The sequence below is a fragment of the Arctopsyche grandis genome, chromosome 5 (assembly GCF_051622035.1).
Source record: "Arctopsyche grandis isolate Sample6627 chromosome 5, ASM5162203v2, whole genome shotgun sequence".
Taxonomy (NCBI): Eukaryota; Metazoa; Arthropoda; class Insecta; order Trichoptera; family Hydropsychidae; genus Arctopsyche; species Arctopsyche grandis.
Genome location: NC_135359.1, coordinates 20,236,924 through 20,258,046, shown reverse-complemented (window position 1 = coordinate 20,258,046; position 21,123 = coordinate 20,236,924). Strand labels below are relative to the sequence as shown.

Here is a 21,123-nt window from a genome sequence, read left to right as displayed (position 1 = left end):
TCTTGCAGATTGTTTTCTTGTTTCAGTTCAACAATAGTATTTTGCGCCTCAATTAAACCTTTATTTACATCAGAAAAGCAGGAAATTTTCTTTTCAGCAGTGGTTAGTCTCCCATCAAATTCATCAGACTTAGCCTCTATTGTGAATAATTTATTGTTTATGTCTGTGATTACAGATTTTATGTTTTCAAACTCATTTTTCATGGTATTAAAGTCTGCTCGAAAGCATTTAATTTCATTAAGTATATCAAATAAAGATGGCTGAGGACTGATGACTGAATCTTGAGAACTGAGCATTAGTGATGAGGACTGAGACGGCGGAAGGGGGTTAGGATGGATACGGCAAGAAACGCATCGCCATTTTTCCTTATTCTTTGACGTCATTTTTTTGTATTTTGTTTCCGAAATCCCCACACAATCATGGTGGAAAGGTTCTTCACAAAGCTCGCACAGCACATAATTAGTCAACAACACAACACTTTTGCATTTATAGCAAATCATTGTTAAGTATTATTAGTTATTAGCGTCACAATTTATAATTTAAATAAGAGAATATTCTCAAAATTTCGCACAAAAATATGTATGAAATAAATAGTTTTTTGTTTAACAATGTTGCATTATGCTGTAATATTGTAAATATGCTCTGGGTTCGAGAGTTAATATATAATTTCAGAAATCAGTTTGATCACGTTCGTTGCCAAACGAATATTATTTGAAGAAACAAAAGAACTTTTTTTTTTTTTTTTTTTTTCTTCTTTTTTTTTTTTTTTTTTCAAGTGAAAATTATCTTTAAAATATAACCTTAGAAATCAGTTTAACCACTGTATTTAATCACAATTGCAAAAATTTTAATCAAAAATTAAAGCAACACCAATAACTCTACACAATATGCAAAGCACGACACCATTAACCGACAATATTTACGAAAAAAGCATCCAAATAGCGGACGAGCAAAACAACGAACCAGCTAGTTATTATGTTACCTAGCAAAGTCCATCATCGTTAGTATGATGGACTTTTCGGCTGCCAGATGTTCCGTTATAGAGCTTTTAGTGACTTTTGGGCGAGCGCTTTGTGACCAATAATCACCGGACCTGCGGAGCGTTGAAAATGTGCGAAACGACACGTTGTATTATAAATTTTTATGCGTTCGCATTAATTTTATTTTTTCTTTACACCAATTTTTGCCGCCCTTCAAATCTGCCGCCCCTGGGCAAATGGCCAGTTTGCCACCCCCTAAATCTGGGCCTGAACTTAATCTGCTAAGATGGATCCAATTAATCCACTCGCTTTAAAATTAAATATCGTTTTAAAATTTCAATAACTCAAATATAAAAAAAAATGGTCAATATCCTTCCACTAATTCCTTTATTGACTAATTACCTTGTTTATTTATTACAATAAAACATTTTAATACGTGTTCGCTAGAAATAAATAAAAAAAAATTCAATGCAACTGGATATAAGGGTCTATTGAACCCACTAAGCCAATTACTATGGAATTATGCATTCTCCAAGTTCTACCGCATTTTATTTATTGCATTCAGTGATATTGCATTTATTATTTTGAATTAAAACATATTTTATTTAATCAATATAAATCATATAATGACTTTTATAATCAATTATCCTCCATATAAAACCAAAATAAACAATAAAACATTTAAAACCAAGCAAATATACCTGGTTGATAATTGCGATTGAAGGAAACAATATGTACTGCAACATTTTTTTTCGCTATATTTACAATACTAAGTAATTTAAATTTGTTTCTTTAAAACATTAAGAATTTTTGTTTTTCAGTTTAATTTGGATCAATTACCCAGCGGTAATGTCTATGGTCTGAGCCTTTTTAATCTGGAGCCATCCGTCTGCTCGCCTAGTAGGTCGATCCCCAGCCTATTTGTATGTTAAATTATCCCTTCCATGTACTGTGAGGTTCTTTTGGCTATTTCTGTCTTAACGGTTTCCATTGTTAGATCCTTTTTATTTATTTCTTCGTTTGCAACGAACCATGGGGCGTTTACCAGCATTCTTAAAACTTTGGACTGGATTCGTTCTAGGATTTCTATGTTCGAGATTGATGCAGTACCCCATGTTTGTAGGTTCATATTAAGTACTATCTTGTATATGAGTAGTTTGTTGTCCATCGATATTTGAGCAGGAACCAATTAGCTTATTAGTATAATTTTCTAAATGTCCCGGTTTACTACTTTTTAAATTCCTACAGAAGTTTTTAATTCAGAATTAAAAAATATGAAACATAAACTGTAAACAAAAAGTCGATGTGTGGACTAGACAGTCTAGTACACACTGCAGCAATATTCAACAATACAGACTGCTTTAACAAATTAATACCAAAAGAGTTTACCGATTCTAAAGTTGCCACACAATATTCTTCGGCCAAAACAAAAACAACTTCTTTGATTAATCAAATTTTCGCACCTCATTCATTTGATTTCATTCGTAATGAACTTCAAAGTTGCACATTGTATAGTATTAGCACCGATTCTATAGTAACCACAGAAATCAAAAAATATTTGATTTCGCTTGTAATTCAATATTTTTCCAAAACAGGAATAAATGTAAAATTGTTAAAATTGGCGAGTTTATGGGGGGAAACTTCAAATATGGTCGTCAATTTTTGTATACAAACGATAAAGGATTCGAAAATAGATTTAAAAAAATGAATTGGATTTGGGGGGCGACAATGCTAATGTTAATTTTGGTGGGCGACAAAGAAATGGAAGTAATAATCTGTACAATAAATTGAAAATAGAAATTGGAGCAAACATTGAAGGAATCGGATGCCCTGCTCATATTTACATAATACATTATAAACCGCAGCTGACAAATTATCGTGTGACATTGATCAAATACTTTTTAAAATATTTAGTTATTTTGCAATTTACACCGTCAGAACAGATTTTGCTAATATTGAATATAAAAACCAATCTCTCATAGAACTTACTACCTGCAATAGAACGCACTCTAAAGCTATTTGAAGCATTAAAGGTTTTTTTTTAGATGAAGAAAAAGCACCAAAAACAATATTAGATTTTTCACTAATCCTCTCAATGAAGTCTATCTTTGGTTTCTTAATTGTAATTGTAGCAATTTTCATTTACATATATTAAAAATTGAAGGGAAAAAAAATCAATTATAGAAATTCTAAATATTATCACTTCGATTGAAAATATATCTATAGAAAAGTCAAAAATCTGATTTATTTTGGGGGGGGGGAGGGTGTCCCGGTTTGAGTTGCATGAAATCTGACAACCCTATCTATTATAAATACACCCATCAGCGTGAGACATACAAATTAGTTAAAAACAATAAAAATGAAATTTTAAATATTCATTTTTATTTTTAAATGGCAAATACAAAACATATAACTAAATTATAATGAGTCAAAATGTTTAAGTAAAAATGATAAAAATAATCAGTCTCCACTATAAGAAAAGGAAATTCTGTATTCAATATTTTCACTTTAAAAGATACAAAATATCTAAATTAATTATTTTTTATAGCAGCTGTGAACGACACATCCATGAACGAATTTTCTGTTAACGAACCGTCTGTCAACAAAATATCTGTGAATGAAATGGCTGTAAACCAAAGGTCTTGAAAGAACAGTTGTGAATGAACCATCTGTAAACAAAGCGTCAGTGAACGAACAGCTGCGAGCGAGTTGTCGGTGAACAGAATTTCCGTGAACGACTTGTCGTGTAATCGTATTAAACAGGTATATAATATTAAGAAAGACTAGAATTTATGATTACTCCAAATTTTCTCTTTTAATATATCTCAGTTTCAATGGGTGGGGCAGTAGGTACAGCATCCGGAGATGTTTTTCTCGGAAACCAAGATACCCAAGAAGATCTCTCTGTAAGACGCTTACTCTCATCCGAAACACTTCTTTTTCTCTGTAATAAAAAATTGCGTGTATTATATATATATGTATTTAGAATTTAAATTAAAAATATGATCAAAAAATATATTTTCACCCTTAATGAAATCGTTTGCGATGTCCAATTGTCATCTAAATTTCTCCGCCTTATATTTGATTTTCGGCGAAAAAATTCTGTTAGTGTAATAATTACAACCAAAATCGCTATTAAAATTGCAAGCAATGCATAAAGCAAAATTTTTGGAGATTCGTGAATGATTATAAGTGGAAGACTCACACACATAAGAACCACAATTGTTAAAATTATAACAAAACCAGCCCATTTATATAATTTTTTGCTTTTTTCTATAACAAATAACTGTTGTGAAACATACAATCATTTAAAAGTGCTATAAACAATTTTAATAAAGTAAAAAATATATGTACAATACATATATAAATACAAATATATTAACAAAATTCGTATGAAATTAAATACCTTCAATAAGAACTGGATTATTTTGCATTTTACGAATTCAGTATTGATCCAAAATATATAATATTTTGAACTTAATTTTAGGTTATGAGTGTATTACATGTTGCAAGGGCGATAAACTCATCACTTATGATAACAATTTATCATTTACGATAGCACATTCGATCTTTATTAAATGGTTCGGTGATTATTCCACAAAAAGCAATTTCGCGCAAGTCACTAAAATCTCGATAACGGAACATCTGACACCCAAAAACTCTTATCAATCGAAAGCCACCCATGCGAAATATTGTACTAACGAAAACTCGAGTGCCAGATGCTCCGTGATTGAGATTTCAGTGACTTGCGCAAGATCTCCATTATCCATTTACCGGATTAAATTAAAATTAAAATTCAATATTAATGAAAATTATTTTTTATATTAACAATATAACATTCAATTATAATTTCAGAATTATAAATTAATAATACTAATAAATTAAAAATATAACATACCATTTTGTGCTATGCCCTGATGGACTAGAGATACAAAAAGATGATATCTAATTCACAAGCAGACCAATGTTTGATTTACGAGCAAACTAGATAAACACTTAAATGGTTCTTTTAATAAAACTCAAGTCTAGAACACTTCGAATTTCAGTATTATTCTATTAAATGATAGTGAGCACAATTTTAACAAAGGTTTCACAATTTTCACTAGGTTTTCACAGTACAAAACCAGGGCTGTGGAGTCAGAGTCGGAGTCGGAGTCATTATAAATGAAATCTTTTTTTTATATTAAATTGATTTGTTTGGCTATGAAGTTCATACACATATACTATGAATATACTTACTTTTTATTTATACCTATTTCATTAGCAATAATTCAACAAATTGGCTAACATGTCAATTTTTAGTTATTATTTTAATTCCTTTAATTTTTTTTATATTTTGAATATCGCTATTATTTTCATTACTAATAATTTTATACATTGGCAAGAAAAGTCGATCTTACTAAACTCATTCAAGTTGGAGTCGGAGTCAAATCATAACAAAAAGTAAGAGTCGGTAAATATTGACTGTTACATACATATGTATGTATATATTAAAACAAACTAGTATTTTGTTCATTTACATTTACTTTTATGATGACTTTTTATATGCTTCATTAAACGATATTTTAATCTAAAAGCTTTTCCACATTCATCACATATTAGCATCTTATCTAAAAGAAAAAAATACACACCCATAAATATACAAATGCACAATGATAAACAATTTAATTAAAAATATATTTTTGATCTTTCCGGAAAATTAAATCAATTGTGTATACATATTGTCAATATCAAAAATTTAGAAGTAAAGAATATAAGCATGCCGGAAAATATACATATAGTAAAATAATCAATGAATTTTTGATATTATTATAATGATATTTAGAATTCATATAAAACATACCTGCATGACTGTTTAAAAAATGCTTTTTCATTAAAAATTTTGCATAAAATTTTTTATCACAAGTACTATATAAGCATGATATATGAGGTTGATTATTATGAGATTTTTCATGAGTAGTCAATTCATATCTTCGACTAAATGCGCGTTGACATTTCTGAAAAAATATATAATTATATAAATGTACAAGAAGCATTTACATATTTCAATAAAATAAAATTAAAACACATCCTAATGATGAAATAAAGAGTATGTTCAATTTAATGAAAATTTTATATAAATGGGATAAATATTAACCTCACAAATGAATTTCTTCTTTTCGTGTACACCAGAAATATGTCTTCTCAAATAATGAGAGGCTGCAAAAGTTTTTGTACACTCATTACACTTGAAAGGCTTTTCTTGTATATGATCCGATCTGACATGGAGCTCAGCTTTGTGTCGATACTTAAAATTCTTATTACATAACAAACACGTGAAAACACCATCATTTCTCTCTTCAACGTGCTCTTGAGATTTCGTCACATAAATATAACCCCTTCTATTAACCCTAACAAATGTTTTATAATTAAAAAAATAGGCGACGATAAATTTTGCGTATCAGTTATTACCTAATTATATATTACATATTACCGAAATAATTACCTAATATTACAAACATCTTTAACCTTAATGCAGTCGTCTTCTGAAATTGTTATGTTTACGTCTGTTTGAGGAAATTTGGTAGTTTCAATGTGAACTTCACTTTCTACGTCCGATAACCATTCCTCATCGGTGCAATCATCTTCAACTACCGAACTGAATAATTTGGATCTCAATGGTGTTATAACATCCGTTACCTTTCCATCGATATTTGAATTTTTGTCTTCTGCAATATGACATATTTAATATTTTCACTAAAAAATGTATCAACATTTCCTTAAATTAAAAATCATACTGTCAACATCGAATTCTGGAGACTTCACATCATCAGATATTACACATTCCAGTTCATCTAAAGTCCTTTTAATATCTTCAGTTTTAGTGAGACTGTTGGTAGGATGTAGCTGTTGAAACTCAACCCAACTACTGTCTGATGAGTTTTTATAATACTCTTTCAATAAAAGAATTGTCAAGACACACTGTTTTCTCATATCTCGTATGTTCATTATAATGTTGTCAACTTTTTGCAAGCATATTGCACATACATTATTCAATTTATTGAAACATATATCGATCTAAAAAAAATAATAGGAATTGAAAATCAATATTGGTAGATTTCTGGAATCAAATCAATATAGAAAATTATATAACCTTGGGTGTAAGGACCCACGATATTTTTCGTTTGACATCCCCTTGGAGTTTATGCGTTGCAACATAGCTTCGATGAGCTGCGCTCACTCCACAAATTGTACAAATTATAGACATCTTTGACAATTTAAAGTAAAATGGTTATATCCGTTTAACAAATTAAAAGTAAAGTAAATATTTATGCTGTATTTTAACTTGATCTTTAAAACAATTAGGTATTGCTCAAATAAAAAAAGCTCGACCTCGCTCACACGAGCAACATTTTGACAGACCACTGACAACTGTCAATTGTCATTGTAGCTTTGCCATATGAAAAAAATATTTTTGCAATTTCAAAAATAAATTATTAAATTTAAGAGAATGGAATGGAAATTTTGAATTTGGGAGTATTAAAATTGTAAAATAAAAAAAAGTAGAACGAATGAAGTCTTCATGCAAGTTGAAAACTTTTTGAAAATAATAAGAGTCATAAATGGGCTTTGAGTAGGGCTGCCAGATTTATTGATTTCCAAACCAGGACATTCTAATTGTATTCCTCCCCCCCCCCCCAGGCACAGATATCACAAGAATGATAAACTTTCTAATATACGTAAACTTAGCAAATCACATTTATGTAAGATCCTTCCTTTTATTAACTACTATTTCCTTTCTATTTTTCCAGTTTATTTAGTTATTTTAATATTAAATGAAATAAATTATATTGTGGCGGCTCGCTTATACGACATGGTCGAGTTTGGTTGCCTTCCTGCGAGTGGGGACCAACCCGGCTGGGTTCGGAGAGCTGCTACCCACTCTGTCTTCAGCTGTCATATAATAAACACGTGCATTAACATGCCAGTCGTCTCATTCGTTCATCCTCTATACTGGTGACCCCCGACATCGAGCCACGCAGCCTCGATCAATTTCAACATGCCGCTCATCCCATGCCGCTCATCCCTGCCTCGCCGAGTCAGGCGGGAGAAGCTACCCGCCGCGCCCCCATCGCCATCAACACGCGTCGCGGCCCGCGGGTGACAATAAACGAGCAGACACGGCTACCTACCTATCTACCTATCGACTGGAGTCCAGCCACAACGTCGACGACAGGTGTTTTTAAAAAATGGGGGAGCGAATGAGACGACGATCTTGACAGCTGGATGTGGAGTCATGCGCGATCCACTACACATAGAACGGTCATCCAGCACCACAAGACATACACCACCTCAGCACCATCATCATCATCATCATCATCAAGGCCCCGTCCGTCCCCACGAGCGTCGTCACGCCGAGACGGGCGGTAGCGCTACAACACCTCCACGAGCCACAACGACTCACAGTCCAGCTCGGAGTATCATCAACCACATCGATGCCCCTGCCACCCCTGCCGCCCCACCAACCGACATCAGCCTCGGAAGAGCGGCGCCGCCGCAGCATCGCATTGATCGGCGCGACCATCGGACCACCCACCGTCCTGCTCGCGACGTCACCGCCCTCGAATCTACCGACCATTCAGGGCGGTACACCTATGTACACAGCGGATGACCCACGTCAACAATTTTTTTTCTCCCCACGTAATAATTTTTTCTCTTTGTGTAACAATAATTTTTTTCTTTTGTAAAATTTGTTTCTTTGTAATTTTGGTATCGCTGATGCTGGGGGGGGAGTGATGTGGCGGCTCGCTTATACGACATGGTCGAGTTTGGTTGCCTTCCTGCGAGTGGGGACCAACCCGGCTGGGTTCGGAGAGCTGCTACCCACTCTGTCTTCAGCTGTCATATAATAAACACGTGCATTAACATGCCAGTCGTCTCATTCGTTCATCCTCCATAATATATTGCCAAAGAATATTGAAAAAAAAATGATTTTCTCAATCTCGCTTTTCTTGAGCCATTGATGTGGATCTACGGTGAGATTGAGATTCGTACATTTTTTTGGAGTTTCATAACTGCGGGGGCTCGATATTTCTGAACATGAAAGGTTAATAAGCAGCTATCGAAAACCGAGACATTTGGGTGTCCCGAAAGGTTCTTTCGGGACGCCGGGACAAACCCGAAATACCGGGACGCCTAGCAGCCCTAGCTTTAAGGTATGATAAAAATGGGCGATAGTATGGTTCAGTGATTATTCCGCACAAAGCAATCTCGCGCACATCACTAAAACCTCGATCACGGAACATCTGTAACCCAAAGATTCTATCTATCCATCGAGATTTACCCACGCTAACAGTCGTACTATTTCTTTTTATATAACGAGAACTCGAGTGTCAGATATTTCAGCGATTTTCGTGGCAACGATTGACGTGTGCGCGATGGCAATGTGCGGAATAACCAGTTTATATCGCTATTTATCGGTTCGGTGATTATTACGCACAAAGGTCTGTTCATACTTAACAGCACTGCACGACTCCGTTTCAAATATGTCATTTTATTACATTTCTATTCATATCTACCTACACGTCGCGGACACGTCACGTTTACAGCAATTTGGCCGAGTGCAAGGCAAAATCGGCTTACTTATACATTACAGGACATGGCGATACGGTGCAATATTGCTTACGTCGTATTGTCGAGTACTTACAATATTAATGCATACACGTGCATTCGTAGCTACGCGTCAGAATACAAGTCAGAAAAAATGTTTCGGCGTTTATCGAACGAAAAATTATGTATAATCGCGTTGTTGTTGGAAGAAGAATCTCAAGAAGGCAATAAATAAGCACGGAGGCGTTTTGATGTGCATCCCATGTTAAAAAATAGAAAAACCGAAGGAGAGTTTTGGACACTGTATAAGGAGTTTGTGGATGATGGACAAATTTTTTTTAAATATTTCCGTAAAAAATTATTTTTTTTTTTAAATATTTGCGCCAAAACCATGTCGAAAGATTGAACAGCTGTCAACTGTCACTATCGATAATTGGTCCAAAACAGCAAAGCGGCTGACTCATGGCACGTAATTCGCGTGTATATTTCCACGGTGGCTAAAAAAACGGATACGATACATTGACGGGTGTTGCTGTAAGGTATGAACAGGAAATGTCGGGTACTGCTGTAAGCCTGCCTTGGCGTAAACGTGACGGTTGGTATGAATATACCCATACAAAATGTACCAAAGAATACTTTTTGTACGGCCGGATACCTGCTGAAGTCGGTACGTGCTGACTAGGTATGAACAGACCTTTAGTAGAGGACTTACTGTATTGTCGCACACTGTGAAGTGTCGGATCGTTCGATTGTCGCATAGTGCGGCCAGACAGGAGGGAATCTTAAGTTGGCCAGCTTGAGTGTAAGTTGACGTTTATCTGTAGGTTAGTGAAGCCAAACGTCAAACGCACGTGCGCATCATGGCGAGTGCGATTCGACCGGTGATAGTGCGGCTGCAGGGCGGTGGCCCCCCTCCGGGCAGCGTGTCGTCGTGTGCTATTCTTCGCGAAGGAACGTTTTCGGGAGCATCTGGAGGCGTGCGAGCGGCCGCTTGTTGGGGGCGCACCGTGCGATGGGGAAACGTCACCAAGGAATCGCCGGAAGACGATTCGCCTCGACAGGTGATTCTGGCGCGGGATCGACGAACCGGCCAGGTGAGGGCGATACAGGTGGGAACTGCCTGCCTGCGTCCCATCGTGTACCGCCCCTCCGAGCCCGAACGCAACGATGTCGATGGCAATAGCCGGAACCTGGCCGAGAAGTTCGGCTCTAAAAGGCAGAAACGTCACCACGAACAGAGTAAGAAATCAAAGATCGACGTTGACACGTTGAAAGCCCAACTAGAGACCACAGCGCTCAAGATGGATATTTCCCAGCCGTCTATAGTCGTCAACGAAGAAGCCAACTCGCTCCAAAGATACGCCCCGCCAGCTGACAGAGATGCTACCGATCCTAGACATGTCTACTCGCTAGATACTATTATATCGACTGAAGAAAAATTAGCCCTCGAATCTGTCGCTCAATCCGTAATCGACGGCGACACTTCCTACATCAAGTCTGAATATATCCAAAAACTCATTTTGAATGTGAAAAATTCAAATAGCGCCTCCCCGTTACACGACTGCATTGCTTTGTTATATGCTGATTGCTTGTTGGATTATTTGTCTTGCGATTATAAAAGATTCCGTTCTCCATATTTGATTGTTTGTTCATTTTCACAACAGGTGAACGATGCCATTTTGGACAAGTTTTCCATTCGGAGCGACAAAGGTAGAACCCGTCCTCAAACTATGAAAGACAAAGGCATTTGTTATCTGATAGTTCTTCTATTGTTATCGTCGAACCTCGTTATTAAGGAATATGATGAACTAATTAAACATCTTCACGTTACTTCAACCAAATTGCTACAATTAGTTAAAGTTGTGGGTGCACGAATCAGCACATCGAACGGTGAAAACTCTATTATTCTAAAATTACCGCTAGTCAAAGGTCCAACCGTACATGTAAAGAGAGACAGAAAATGAAAGATTGTATTTTTTAAGATTATACTATTTGTAATGTGTAAAATATTATGAGAATAATACATTTATAAAATATGTATGTATATTAAAGAAACAAAAGGTATATTGTATTTTAATTAAATACTCTGATATTTTATTTTGTAACTTTCAAATACAATGTAAATTGAAAAGTAATTTATTCTTTTAGTTTTTAAGTAATATTAATTTGAAATATACATACATGTGTATATTACAATTGTTTTTAAATAAGTTTGAATAAAACTTGTACACTTAATTGATGATTTTTTTCCTATTTCTAATCAGTTTCCCTCCCTCTGATCCGACTGCAATCATTTGGTTTTTGTTTAAGAGATCCTGGTTTTCAGGCTAAGGTTGTTCCTAATCGTGTTTGTTGTCAAAACCTCCAACTGCAATTGTTTATTTATTCAATTTCTTTGTAGTTTAATTGAGATTTTTGCGCCATCTGAAATTTTAGCGATTTTTCGGGGAAACTATTAAAACGACGAAAAGAATTAAAGAAAAGGGTTTGCAGGGCACTAAGTAAGCATAAAAATGAAAATATGTCAACAATCAACTTTTATGTATTATAAAATATTAATAAACATTTACTTTTTACGCAATGTTTTTTTATTATATTGCAATGTAGCATATGTATATATGTATGTATATACTTTTTTATATATGTATTTTATAAAATGTTTTTAATGCAAATGAAGTATCATGTGCATTGGGTACATTTTGAGAGAATATATATTTACAAGCAAGTTGAGCAAACAGACATTCTGACGACGCACTACAGTGCACAAAATCATAGTGACGTGATTAAGGCAAAACATTGTCAGCAAACACGGAATTACTTTCTCCATTTTAGCGTAAATTGTGATAATACGTAATAACAAAAAAAAAATATTGTACAACAATAAATTTTTATTTCTATCAAAAGATTTTCGTTTTCATCAACACTTATTTTACTCCGTTAATAAATCAATTGTTTATCAACACATGTTATATACTTTTTCATATTCAGGTAATAATAACAAAATGGTAACTAAATTATAAATATAAGAAATGATTTACAATAAATTGTACAATCGTACTGCGAAATGTAAATATATAAAAATATTTATGAGAATAAATGATAAATGTGATGAGAAGTATAATTTAAATAAGTGGTCAATATATAGATAAAAACTTTATTCTACAAGCGGACACTATTCCTAATAATATTTACATTGACTAACTTTTGTCTATAATGTCTAATGTATATCGATTTGTTTTTACATAACAATATTAAGTGGCATTATCGGCCCGTCTACTCTTGAATTGTATGGCATTATTCATGTTTTCGATAATTTTCATGTTATTTTACACGAATTTATAATACATATAGATTGCTTTTAGTGTCATGAAGGGTTAAGTCGATTGAGAATTACACGTTCGTTACATCCAACAATTTTTTTACTCCACTTGTATAAAAAGAACATTGCATTTTATTTTTTGTTAAATTATGGGATTATCACATATTCGTAATACGTTTCTAATTATTTTGTACAAATAAAATATATTTTTAAGACATTAAAAAAAATGCTTGTAATAAAACAAAAAAATCACAGACTTTAAACCACATTTCTCATCATTATGTTGCGGATTAACAAATTTGTAACTTTTTCTAAAATCAACTGTGATATGAGGAGTGGTTTTTTATTTTGTTTACAATATTTATCATTAAACCCTTAACCGAGTAATAAGATTTTAAATGTTTATTTCCACGTTTATATCATTGGAATATATCAGTTAGTGTTTCAACAAGAATGTGAAACATATTACGAAATTTGTTCAGCATTATCACAAAATTAGTGATAGATGAATTGAATATCAATTTTCACAAGTATAACATCAAAATGCAACTACATATTCAACATTTTCTTCAAATTATCACACATTAAAAACCCAATACAAGCCCATTATTCCTCTTGATAAATTACAAATAAACGCTGTCTTTCCTGTATCAATTTTCATGGTCCCTTCAAATATTCACCACATATCATTTAAAAGGGTATTTAAAAATTGCATACTTGATAATGTTGAAAATTTTCTATTATTTCATAACAAAATTTAAAAATACTGTTTTCTACCAGCACACTGTTTTATATCACATATGCTTATTTATGTTAAAATCTCACGTATTGTTATAATTTGATACAGGCATAGCTTAGTTTATTTATTTAGAAATGCATGTAAAGATGCATTTCTCGGTTAAGGGGTAAATTGTACATGGAAATTAACTATACATATTCTTGATAATTTTATATTGTTTACTAACTACATACATACATACATAAGTGTTTGAAATTTGATACAAAACTAGATAATAAATAATATTGAATAAAATATATTGAAAAATTTTCAACAAAAAAAAAAACATTAGAAAATGAAAAAAAATCTAAATCGCTAATTATATTTGTAGATTTCCACTTTTTAAATATAAAATACTGCCATACTGTTAAAGCAATATAAAATTAATTCGAATGATGCTGTTTAATGATTTAAACGTTTTTAAAATAAACTCGTCAAAATTGAGATGGAATTTGTTTAAATTATAAAAAAAAGTACATTTGTCCTAGCAATAGAAATATAACTTACAGCAAAGACTTGATTTTTAAATAATAATATTGTACAAAATTAAATAAAATCTTAGATATTACTTTTAGCTCGGGAGATATTTGACCCAAACTACCAATCACGAAACAAGATTGTGTTTCAGTGTTTAAATATATTATATGTATATGTACGTGTGTATGTTTTTATTTGTATAACTAATAAAATGTATTATAAGTATCACAAAATTTCATACAAGATTTTACACATTGTTTTATAAAAATTAGAAAATAGCACACAATTATATAAAAAATACTTGTATCAAAAAGTTTTTCCTATTCTCGGATAAACAGCAAAATTAGTTAATTATTTACAAAAATCTTAAAACAGTATACAGTATTATTTATTTTATAAATTCAAAAGTTTTCAGCAGGTAAAATAATTTGAAAATTAACATATTAGCATTACAAGTGAAATGAATATTCAAATTTGAAAAATATTCAACTGGTATTGAAGTCATTTAAAACCACTGGTTGACAATTAATAAAAGACTAGAGAAAATTGGTATTAAAATAACGACAATTTATATAATACTTATGAGACACTTCAACTAATACAAATTCAGTTATATCCATAATACTAATTAATAGTATAAACAATGTCATATTACATTGAAGCATGAATTATATAAGATTTTTAAATGGCCACACTAACTTTTTTTTAAATATTCACATTAACAGTCTTTAATATTAAAAAATATATTAATAAAATTTTCAATTGTCGCATGAATGTCAGTAAAGAGTATAACAGATTCATTTTATTTTAACCACAAAGTAGCACTAGAACACAAGATTTTAAGATTTTTTATCAACAGTTTTATTATTATATACAAAATAAAAATAAGCAGTTTATTTTTCTTATTACGTATTAAGAGTTTGGTGGGGTGAAAACTGGCATCAAAAAAACTTTAGGAATGTAAATTGCGGAATCGATTTGGCAGTATATTTCCAGGTAAAAATATGTTTATTGTCTGCCTGTATTATTAATTTTATAATAGTTATAGCAAAAGTTTGATATATATATATTTAAAATGTATACTAATTTTTAATTGTTGAATTCATTTTATGTGAGAAAAACACTAAATGGTCTAATTTATAGTTGTTGTATATCAAGAAGCTTTAGCTGCCATACTGTTATCATTTGCCAGACTGTGTGGTTGTTCACCTGCACGTTGATGAGGTCTGTCAGTCGCCACTTGAATAAGATCAAGAAATTCGCGTTCTAATACTTGTCGAGCCTGAAAAATACATATTGTTTTAAATTTTGTACATTTAATATTAAATAATTGTTTAGCTAGTTATTAATTTCGGCTCACTTGTGTATTTTGAGTTGGAATTTGAAGGGCTAATGCCATACTATTAGCATCAAAACCATCATCTAGTGCAATTAGTGCTCCATGAACACCAGATTCTAATAAATTATTACAATATTCCTGAAACGTAAATTTTTTTATATTTATTTGTCCATGTGAATGTTTGATTTTTTTTAAATAAGACGCACTAAAAATAAAATATTACCTTCAAACCAATTTGAGCTATCCACCTTATGAGCCGTTCATTAGTCCATACCATTACATCTTGTAAAGCATTTTCACTGGCACGACGTCTGTCTTCTAATAATTTACGCGAATAATTAAGTCGTTTAAGACATGATATACCAAATTGAAAACTTGTTCTGAAAATGGAATATAATTTATATTAGCAAACAATAATTACCTGATTCGTTCTTGCAAATCGATAAATAAGTTGTAATATACAGGTATTTATTTTAAAAGACAAATCTACATATTATAGAAGTTTAATTACCTATGAAAACTATCAAGCATTTTAAGCTGAGTTCTTAAATCCCGTTTTGTAAGATGATCCAACATTCTTGCATCAACTAAACATTCCATGAATGTTGTACGATACTGTGGCATTCCTAAAATAGAATTTCATTTCAAAATTGTACATTTGCACTTAATAATACGTTAACATCTGCCTATGAAAAAAATCGGTGAAAAAGTTTTACCCAGCGATGGTAGCCATGCATTTCCAATCCATTCATGATTCATATCGCCAAAAGCAAGTGTTGTTCTAGCCGTTGGTGGTGCCGATGGTGATGTCAATGAAACCATTTCTTGAATTGCCAGCCGTAGTTTCAACCGGTGTAATGGATTACTTATACCTGAAAAAGTTATCACAATTTTGTTTAAAAACTTTTAAAACTCTTAAAATTTTAAAGTATCTCGATTTTGTAACATACCAATTTCTCTTTGAATTTCTTGATCGGACAGAGCACTCATTATGGCTCCGGATTTAACATTAGCACGGCAAGCAGCTACATACCAAGCAGGCATTCCCACCCACAATTCTAACCATGCGACGATAGTAGGACCATTCCACAGTGCGAATGGAGTGCCGGCTTTCATAGCTTCACCCAAAAGTTCATGGCGATAATCTCTCTCTCGACTAAAAATTTGAAAATGAAAATTAATATACATATATATGTAAATACAAAACTTTCGAAATAAAATACATTTATTAGAGTCTACATACGTTTTCTTTTGCATTCCATAATCAGCCTTGGCAGCTTGAACTGCTTGAGCTCCGGGCCTCGAATGTGGACCGGATTGATAGCTGATTGTTCCTGTGCCAGTAAGATCTGTATCCATTGATAACGCTGAATCATTTGGATAATATGATGAACCGCCAAGTTGTGATAGACCACTCATGGTTGACAGTGAACCCAAATCACCACCTAGTGAGTCTTTAATTCCTTTAACCTAAAAATAATAAAAAAACGTTTCAACAATAAAAATTAATTATTCACATAAATTATTGTTTTATAAATATGCAGGTTTATGTAATTTATAAAATATGTATACCTTCTCTTTCTTGCTGAAAAATCTTCCAAGAGAACTCTTAATTCCCCTTTTCTTTTGGTGATTGGCTGCATGAGCAGCCGCTTGAGCAGCAACTGAAGCTGGTGAACTTAGCATAACACCAAGAGATTCTTGACTGGAACTATTATAAGGAAAAACGCAGGGTCAAATACTACAAAAGCAATGTGCGAACACAATTACATTATAAACTCCAAGCAATTAAGATTAATTTAGCTTCATTACGAAAAACATAGATAAAGTAAAAAGAAACAATAGAAATTAAAAACAATTAGATGTTATGAAATGCATAGCTTATGACAACAAAAAATACTATCTTTACCAAAAATACCATACAAAGATATATGTAAATACGCACAGGTGACTTATTAAAATTTTACAAATTTTTAAGTAAAATACAATCACGGGGGATTTTTACGGTGAACTCATGTATGTACATATAATGATAAATCTGTTTAGTAGCAAGCATTTCTAAATTTAGGAATGTTAAAGATATTGAACTAAAGTACATTAAAAAGTTCACCAATTTAAAGAAGTTTTATTGATTTTTTTTTAACATAACAGAAAGTTACTATAAAAATAAAATATAGGAAATTTAACGTAACAGTGAGTTTAAAATTAATTTTAAAATACATTGTGCTCACATACTTTTCAATACAATAATTCGTCATAATATTTGTTATGTATTGGTAATTTAATAATTAATGTAACAAATTGAAGTTTTGACATCGGGATAATAAAACAAATTACTTTTATGAAGAGCGTTGTGAGAAGCGTTAGTGGGAGACATGTAAAAATGTATATTTTGAATACACTTGTAATAATTGTATTGTGATTTTAAACGTTGAAGCTTTTTATCCTCTATGTGAAAACAGCTTGTACTCTCATAGCGCTTTAATATTTGATCGCTGTGATATCGAACATTTAATCTATGTAAGGGGTAAGAAGTTGTAGAAGTGCACCTGTGAATAGGGAAGTTGGAGAGAGTTCCTGTAGCACCAGTTCGCCTTCAGTTTGAATGCATAGCAAAAAGAGTCACAATTAATATGGAAACCGAATGCACCACATTATGAAGGTAGTAAATTTGAACGACAGAAAAAATAATCAAAAGTAAAAGTATAGTACAACCAAAAATGAAATTTTTATCGCAAATAAAAAGAAAATTCGTACCTTCTCAGTTGTTCTTGTTCATATTGTAAAGCCTGTGCCACACGTTCTAGTCGAAGAGAACGTTGAGTTAATGGTGATGCAGCACCTCCAACAGTTGCTGGATCATCAGACCCACTGAGTTGTAACTACATAGTGAAGAGAATAGATCGATTAAAAATAAGTTAAACTGTTAAAATAGGTAAATAATCATAAATAAAAATCAAAAATATTGAAATTAGAATTCAATGATCCCCAAACAAACAAAATATAAAAATTAAATATACAACCAATATGAATATAAAGATTTTAAATAAAAATAGCTCGAATTGATATAAAAAGATCTACGTACAATTGATTGTACGCATTTAATACCATTTGTAAATTCCTATTGTTTTATGCTTATCAACGAACACAAAATTATTAATAAAAAGTAACATTCAAGCAAATGAAATAACAATGTGGGACCAAAGCCATACCTATAATAAAATAACTTTGTTATTGAAAGTATTTTAATATAAATCCAAGATTTACATAGACGAGTCAAATCTCCAACTAGAGGGATCAATATCTTAACATAAGCCAGTATATAAAATAAAGTACAAAGCCAAACAACATTATTAATGAGTATACACCTTTAGAAATCACTTCAGAAGAAATAAGCTTAAAGATAGCTGGGGTTTTTATGCGACGAAATCATGTAGACAAATCAAACTAATGCAAATTTACTATAAGCTCATTTTCTTTGTACAATTTTTTTTTCATTTTACATTCAGGGTATAATAATTTAAGTTAGTATGTGACCCTTAAGCATCATGACACTATATAATAACAAAAATAAAAATAAAAATGTGTATAAATAGTTCTATCTTGGGAAATAGTATTTATAAGCAAATTTTTCAGGTGATGTGAGAGCATGCACCAAGACCACGACATATGTAGTTTCTCCACATCATTGTAACACCATAATTACGTGTCACCCAAAAAACCTACAAATCTTCACACAAACATACACGCACATATGCATGCATGCAAACAGACGCACAAGCTCCCAAACACACATGTGCATGCATACGTATAAAATGTAATTTATACATTATACTATATACAATTTTTTCCAATATCTATAGTTCCAATGAGAAATTTGCTGTAGATTTTCATTTGGTCATATCATGCATAACTGTAATATGAATTATTGTTAGGAAGCTCTAAAAGCATATTATATATGTATATGTATATACGAGTGTAACTCAATAAAGGAATTTTACTGAGGAATAGTAACCGAGGACAGATAAGGGGCAGAGCTTCGTAAGTACCTGGCTATTTGGCAAGGATTCTGAGAGGCTGTGAGGAGTCGCCAAAGGCGGTAATCCACCAGGTGAAGCTGTGACATATCCGTGTAAATGTGCAGGTGACATAGATGCTGGTGCCTGTCATACCCAATCATTTTATAATTTTACTAAATCAATTTTTAATTTTTTTTCTTGTTGAATATGACCCTTGTAAATATGTATATGGTTAATAAATTAGCAATTTAAAGCTTTCAGAAAAACAAAATGATGATTTTATAGAATATAACACTGTGATAAATCTATATTTTAAATCATAAATATTTTATTCAAGTTAAATATTTTGAAGTATTATATTAATTGATGTAAACAGTCAAATAAAACAAAGCGTTGGTTTTAAACTTGGCATTTTGTTCTGCACACACTTTTACGCTTACAACCGTACATGCTATATCTCGTAAGATTCAATGTTTGTCTATTATCCATAAATAATTTAATTAATTAATTAATCAATAAAATAGAATGATATCCAACCGTATGATATTTGTGAAGCATATATGGATCTTGTCTGGAGGGAGAGTGCCTCTGTTGTGGTGTGGAAGTACCGGAATGAGGAGTATGAGCACTGCCTGGAACATTTGAGGAAGGAACTCCCGGTGGTGAACCTCCGCCTCTATCTCTACCCCCCCTTGCAACTAAATTCATGTGTTCGTAACTTCCCACCTATAAATGAAATGTATGAACATAGCATATAGCATTTATTATGTACATATATAAAAAACATAAAAAATGAAGTGATAAAAATACACAAACTCTTGATTCTAATTCTTCAGCTCGAGCTTCTGTGGTTTGTTTTTCTTCTTGTATAAGTCTTATTTCATTATTAATGGCATCTAATTGTTCTTGGAGCATAAGAGCGAGAGCCGCGGCATCAGTATGACCAGCACCACTACCTCCACCGGGTGAAAGAGCTTCAGCTGCAGAACTGAAAATGCTGTCACCATCATCGTTCTGCAAACAAGAAATAAAATACATTAGTACATTTAATGCAGTCAAATTATAGTTACGTTTCAAAATAAAACTTACTTCTATATCACTACTAACATCAAACGCCTGTTGAACATTCGCCAAAACATGAGCTTGTTGTAATTTCTCCCATTCAACTCCGCCGTCTCCAAGACCGCCTACTCTGCCTAGACATACACTATCCATCTGTCGAATAAAAATTAAAATACAACATCGATGAAATAAAGCTGGTTTTAAAATACGAGAACCTAATCGGTGTTACCTTTGATTGGTGCCGTGAATCAAAACTGGTATGGCTAGCACTTCTTGAAAAGCTTTGTTCCCTACCACCACCCCCAGGTGATAGAGATCGAGTGAGTGCATCGGTTTGCTGAATATTAAAAGCTATTTCTTGTTGCAGTAACTGTCGTCGAACACCATCAATTTCCAATCTACATTTAGCTAACTCTTTTGTTATATCAGCTTTTTCTGCCTGAAGTTCTTCGGCAGCTTTTCTTGTTTTATCTAATTCTTGCGTTAATGCATTTTTTTCTTCGAGAGCATGCATGCGTTCTTTCAGATGAACTTGTAATCTATAAGATCACAAAATTATA

General features: G+C 32.4%; 4 protein-coding genes across 5 annotated transcripts in view; 1 reads left to right on the top strand and 3 right to left on the bottom strand.

The window, feature by feature from the left end:
* Positions 1 to 1,351: 1,351 nt before the first annotated feature.
* LOC143912202 (uncharacterized) lies at positions 1,352 to 4,679 on the bottom strand. Of its 2 annotated transcripts, XM_077431451.1 has the most exons (4): positions 4,387 to 4,514; positions 4,006 to 4,253; positions 3,781 to 3,924; positions 3,370 to 3,649 (listed from the first exon to the last, which is right to left on the bottom strand). In XM_077431451.1, the coding sequence occupies exons 1-3, from the start codon at positions 4,412 to 4,414 to the stop codon at positions 3,796 to 3,798; spliced, it is 405 nt and encodes a 134-aa protein (XP_077287577.1). In that variant the 5' UTR covers positions 4,415 to 4,514; the 3' UTR covers positions 3,370 to 3,649; positions 3,781 to 3,795. The 2 variants fall into 2 exon arrangements, with proteins under 2 accessions (XP_077287576.1, XP_077287577.1); XM_077431450.1 differs by having other exon boundaries at positions 1,352 to 3,924; positions 4,387 to 4,679.
* Positions 4,680 to 5,007: 328 nt separating this feature from the next.
* On the bottom strand, positions 5,008 to 7,414 carry LOC143912191 (uncharacterized). Its single transcript, XM_077431436.1, has 6 exons — positions 7,114 to 7,414; positions 6,758 to 7,037; positions 6,466 to 6,688; positions 6,118 to 6,370; positions 5,824 to 5,977; positions 5,008 to 5,590 (listed from the first exon to the last, which is right to left on the bottom strand). The coding sequence occupies exons 1-6, from the start codon at positions 7,225 to 7,227 to the stop codon at positions 5,493 to 5,495; spliced, it is 1,122 nt and encodes a 373-aa protein (XP_077287562.1). The 5' UTR covers positions 7,228 to 7,414; the 3' UTR covers positions 5,008 to 5,492.
* Positions 7,415 to 10,373: 2,959 nt separating this feature from the next.
* On the top strand, positions 10,374 to 12,462 carry Polr1E (RNA polymerase I subunit E). Its single transcript, XM_077431437.1, has one exon. The coding sequence runs from the start codon at positions 10,430 to 10,432 to the stop codon at positions 11,531 to 11,533; it is 1,104 nt and encodes a 367-aa protein (XP_077287563.1). The 5' UTR covers positions 10,374 to 10,429; the 3' UTR covers positions 11,534 to 12,462.
* Positions 12,442 to 21,123, bottom strand: part of Liprin-alpha (PTPRF interacting protein alpha) — a 50,824-nt gene continuing 42,142 nt past the window's right edge. Inside the window, exons 10-24 of the mRNA XM_077431426.1 lie at positions 20,793 to 21,102; positions 20,591 to 20,716; positions 20,318 to 20,515; positions 20,039 to 20,227; positions 19,532 to 19,645; positions 18,240 to 18,364; positions 18,032 to 18,076; positions 17,055 to 17,193; positions 16,726 to 16,952; positions 16,433 to 16,638; positions 16,199 to 16,354; positions 15,994 to 16,108; positions 15,706 to 15,862; positions 15,504 to 15,620; positions 12,442 to 15,425 (exon numbers count right to left, since the gene is read on the bottom strand). Of these exons, the coding sequence (XP_077287552.1) occupies positions 15,297 to 15,425; positions 15,504 to 15,620; positions 15,706 to 15,862; positions 15,994 to 16,108; positions 16,199 to 16,354; positions 16,433 to 16,638; positions 16,726 to 16,952; positions 17,055 to 17,193; positions 18,032 to 18,076; positions 18,240 to 18,364; positions 19,532 to 19,645; positions 20,039 to 20,227; positions 20,318 to 20,515; positions 20,591 to 20,716; positions 20,793 to 21,102 (2,353 nt within the window). The 3' untranslated portion in view covers positions 12,442 to 15,296. The remainder of the gene's footprint in view (positions 15,426 to 15,503; positions 15,621 to 15,705; positions 15,863 to 15,993; positions 16,109 to 16,198; positions 16,355 to 16,432; positions 16,639 to 16,725; positions 16,953 to 17,054; positions 17,194 to 18,031; positions 18,077 to 18,239; positions 18,365 to 19,531; positions 19,646 to 20,038; positions 20,228 to 20,317; positions 20,516 to 20,590; positions 20,717 to 20,792; positions 21,103 to 21,123) is intronic.

What these genes read in the sequence shown, in the direction of transcription:
- LOC143912202 (XM_077431450.1), bottom strand. Translation starts at nt 4,414, where the DNA reads ATGCAAAATAATCCAGTTCTTATTGAAG. An exon ending in TAATCCAGTTCTTATTGAAG is followed by an intron (nt 4,254 to 4,386) that starts GTATTTAATTTC and finishes TATTTGTTATAG; the next exon opens with AAAAAAGCAAAAAATTATAT. An exon ending in CGCAAACGATTTCATTAAGG is followed by an intron (nt 3,925 to 4,005) that starts GTGAAAATATAT and finishes TTTTTATTACAG; the next exon opens with AGAAAAAGAAGTGTTTCGGA.
- LOC143912191 (XM_077431436.1), bottom strand. Translation starts at nt 7,227, where the DNA reads ATGTCTATAATTTGTACAATTTGTGGAGTGAGCGCAGCTCATCGAAGC. An exon ending in CGTGGGTCCTTACACCCAAG is followed by an intron (nt 7,038 to 7,113) that starts GTTATATAATTT and finishes TATTTTTTTTAG; the next exon opens with ATCGATATATGTTTCAATAA. An exon ending in AAAGATGTTTGTAATATTAG is followed by an intron (nt 6,371 to 6,465) that starts GTAATTATTTCG and finishes AACATTTGTTAG; the next exon opens with GGTTAATAGAAGGGGTTATA.
- Polr1E (XM_077431437.1), top strand. Translation starts at nt 10,430, where the DNA reads ATGGCGAGTGCGATTCGACCGGTGATAGTGCGGCTGCAGGGCGGTGGC.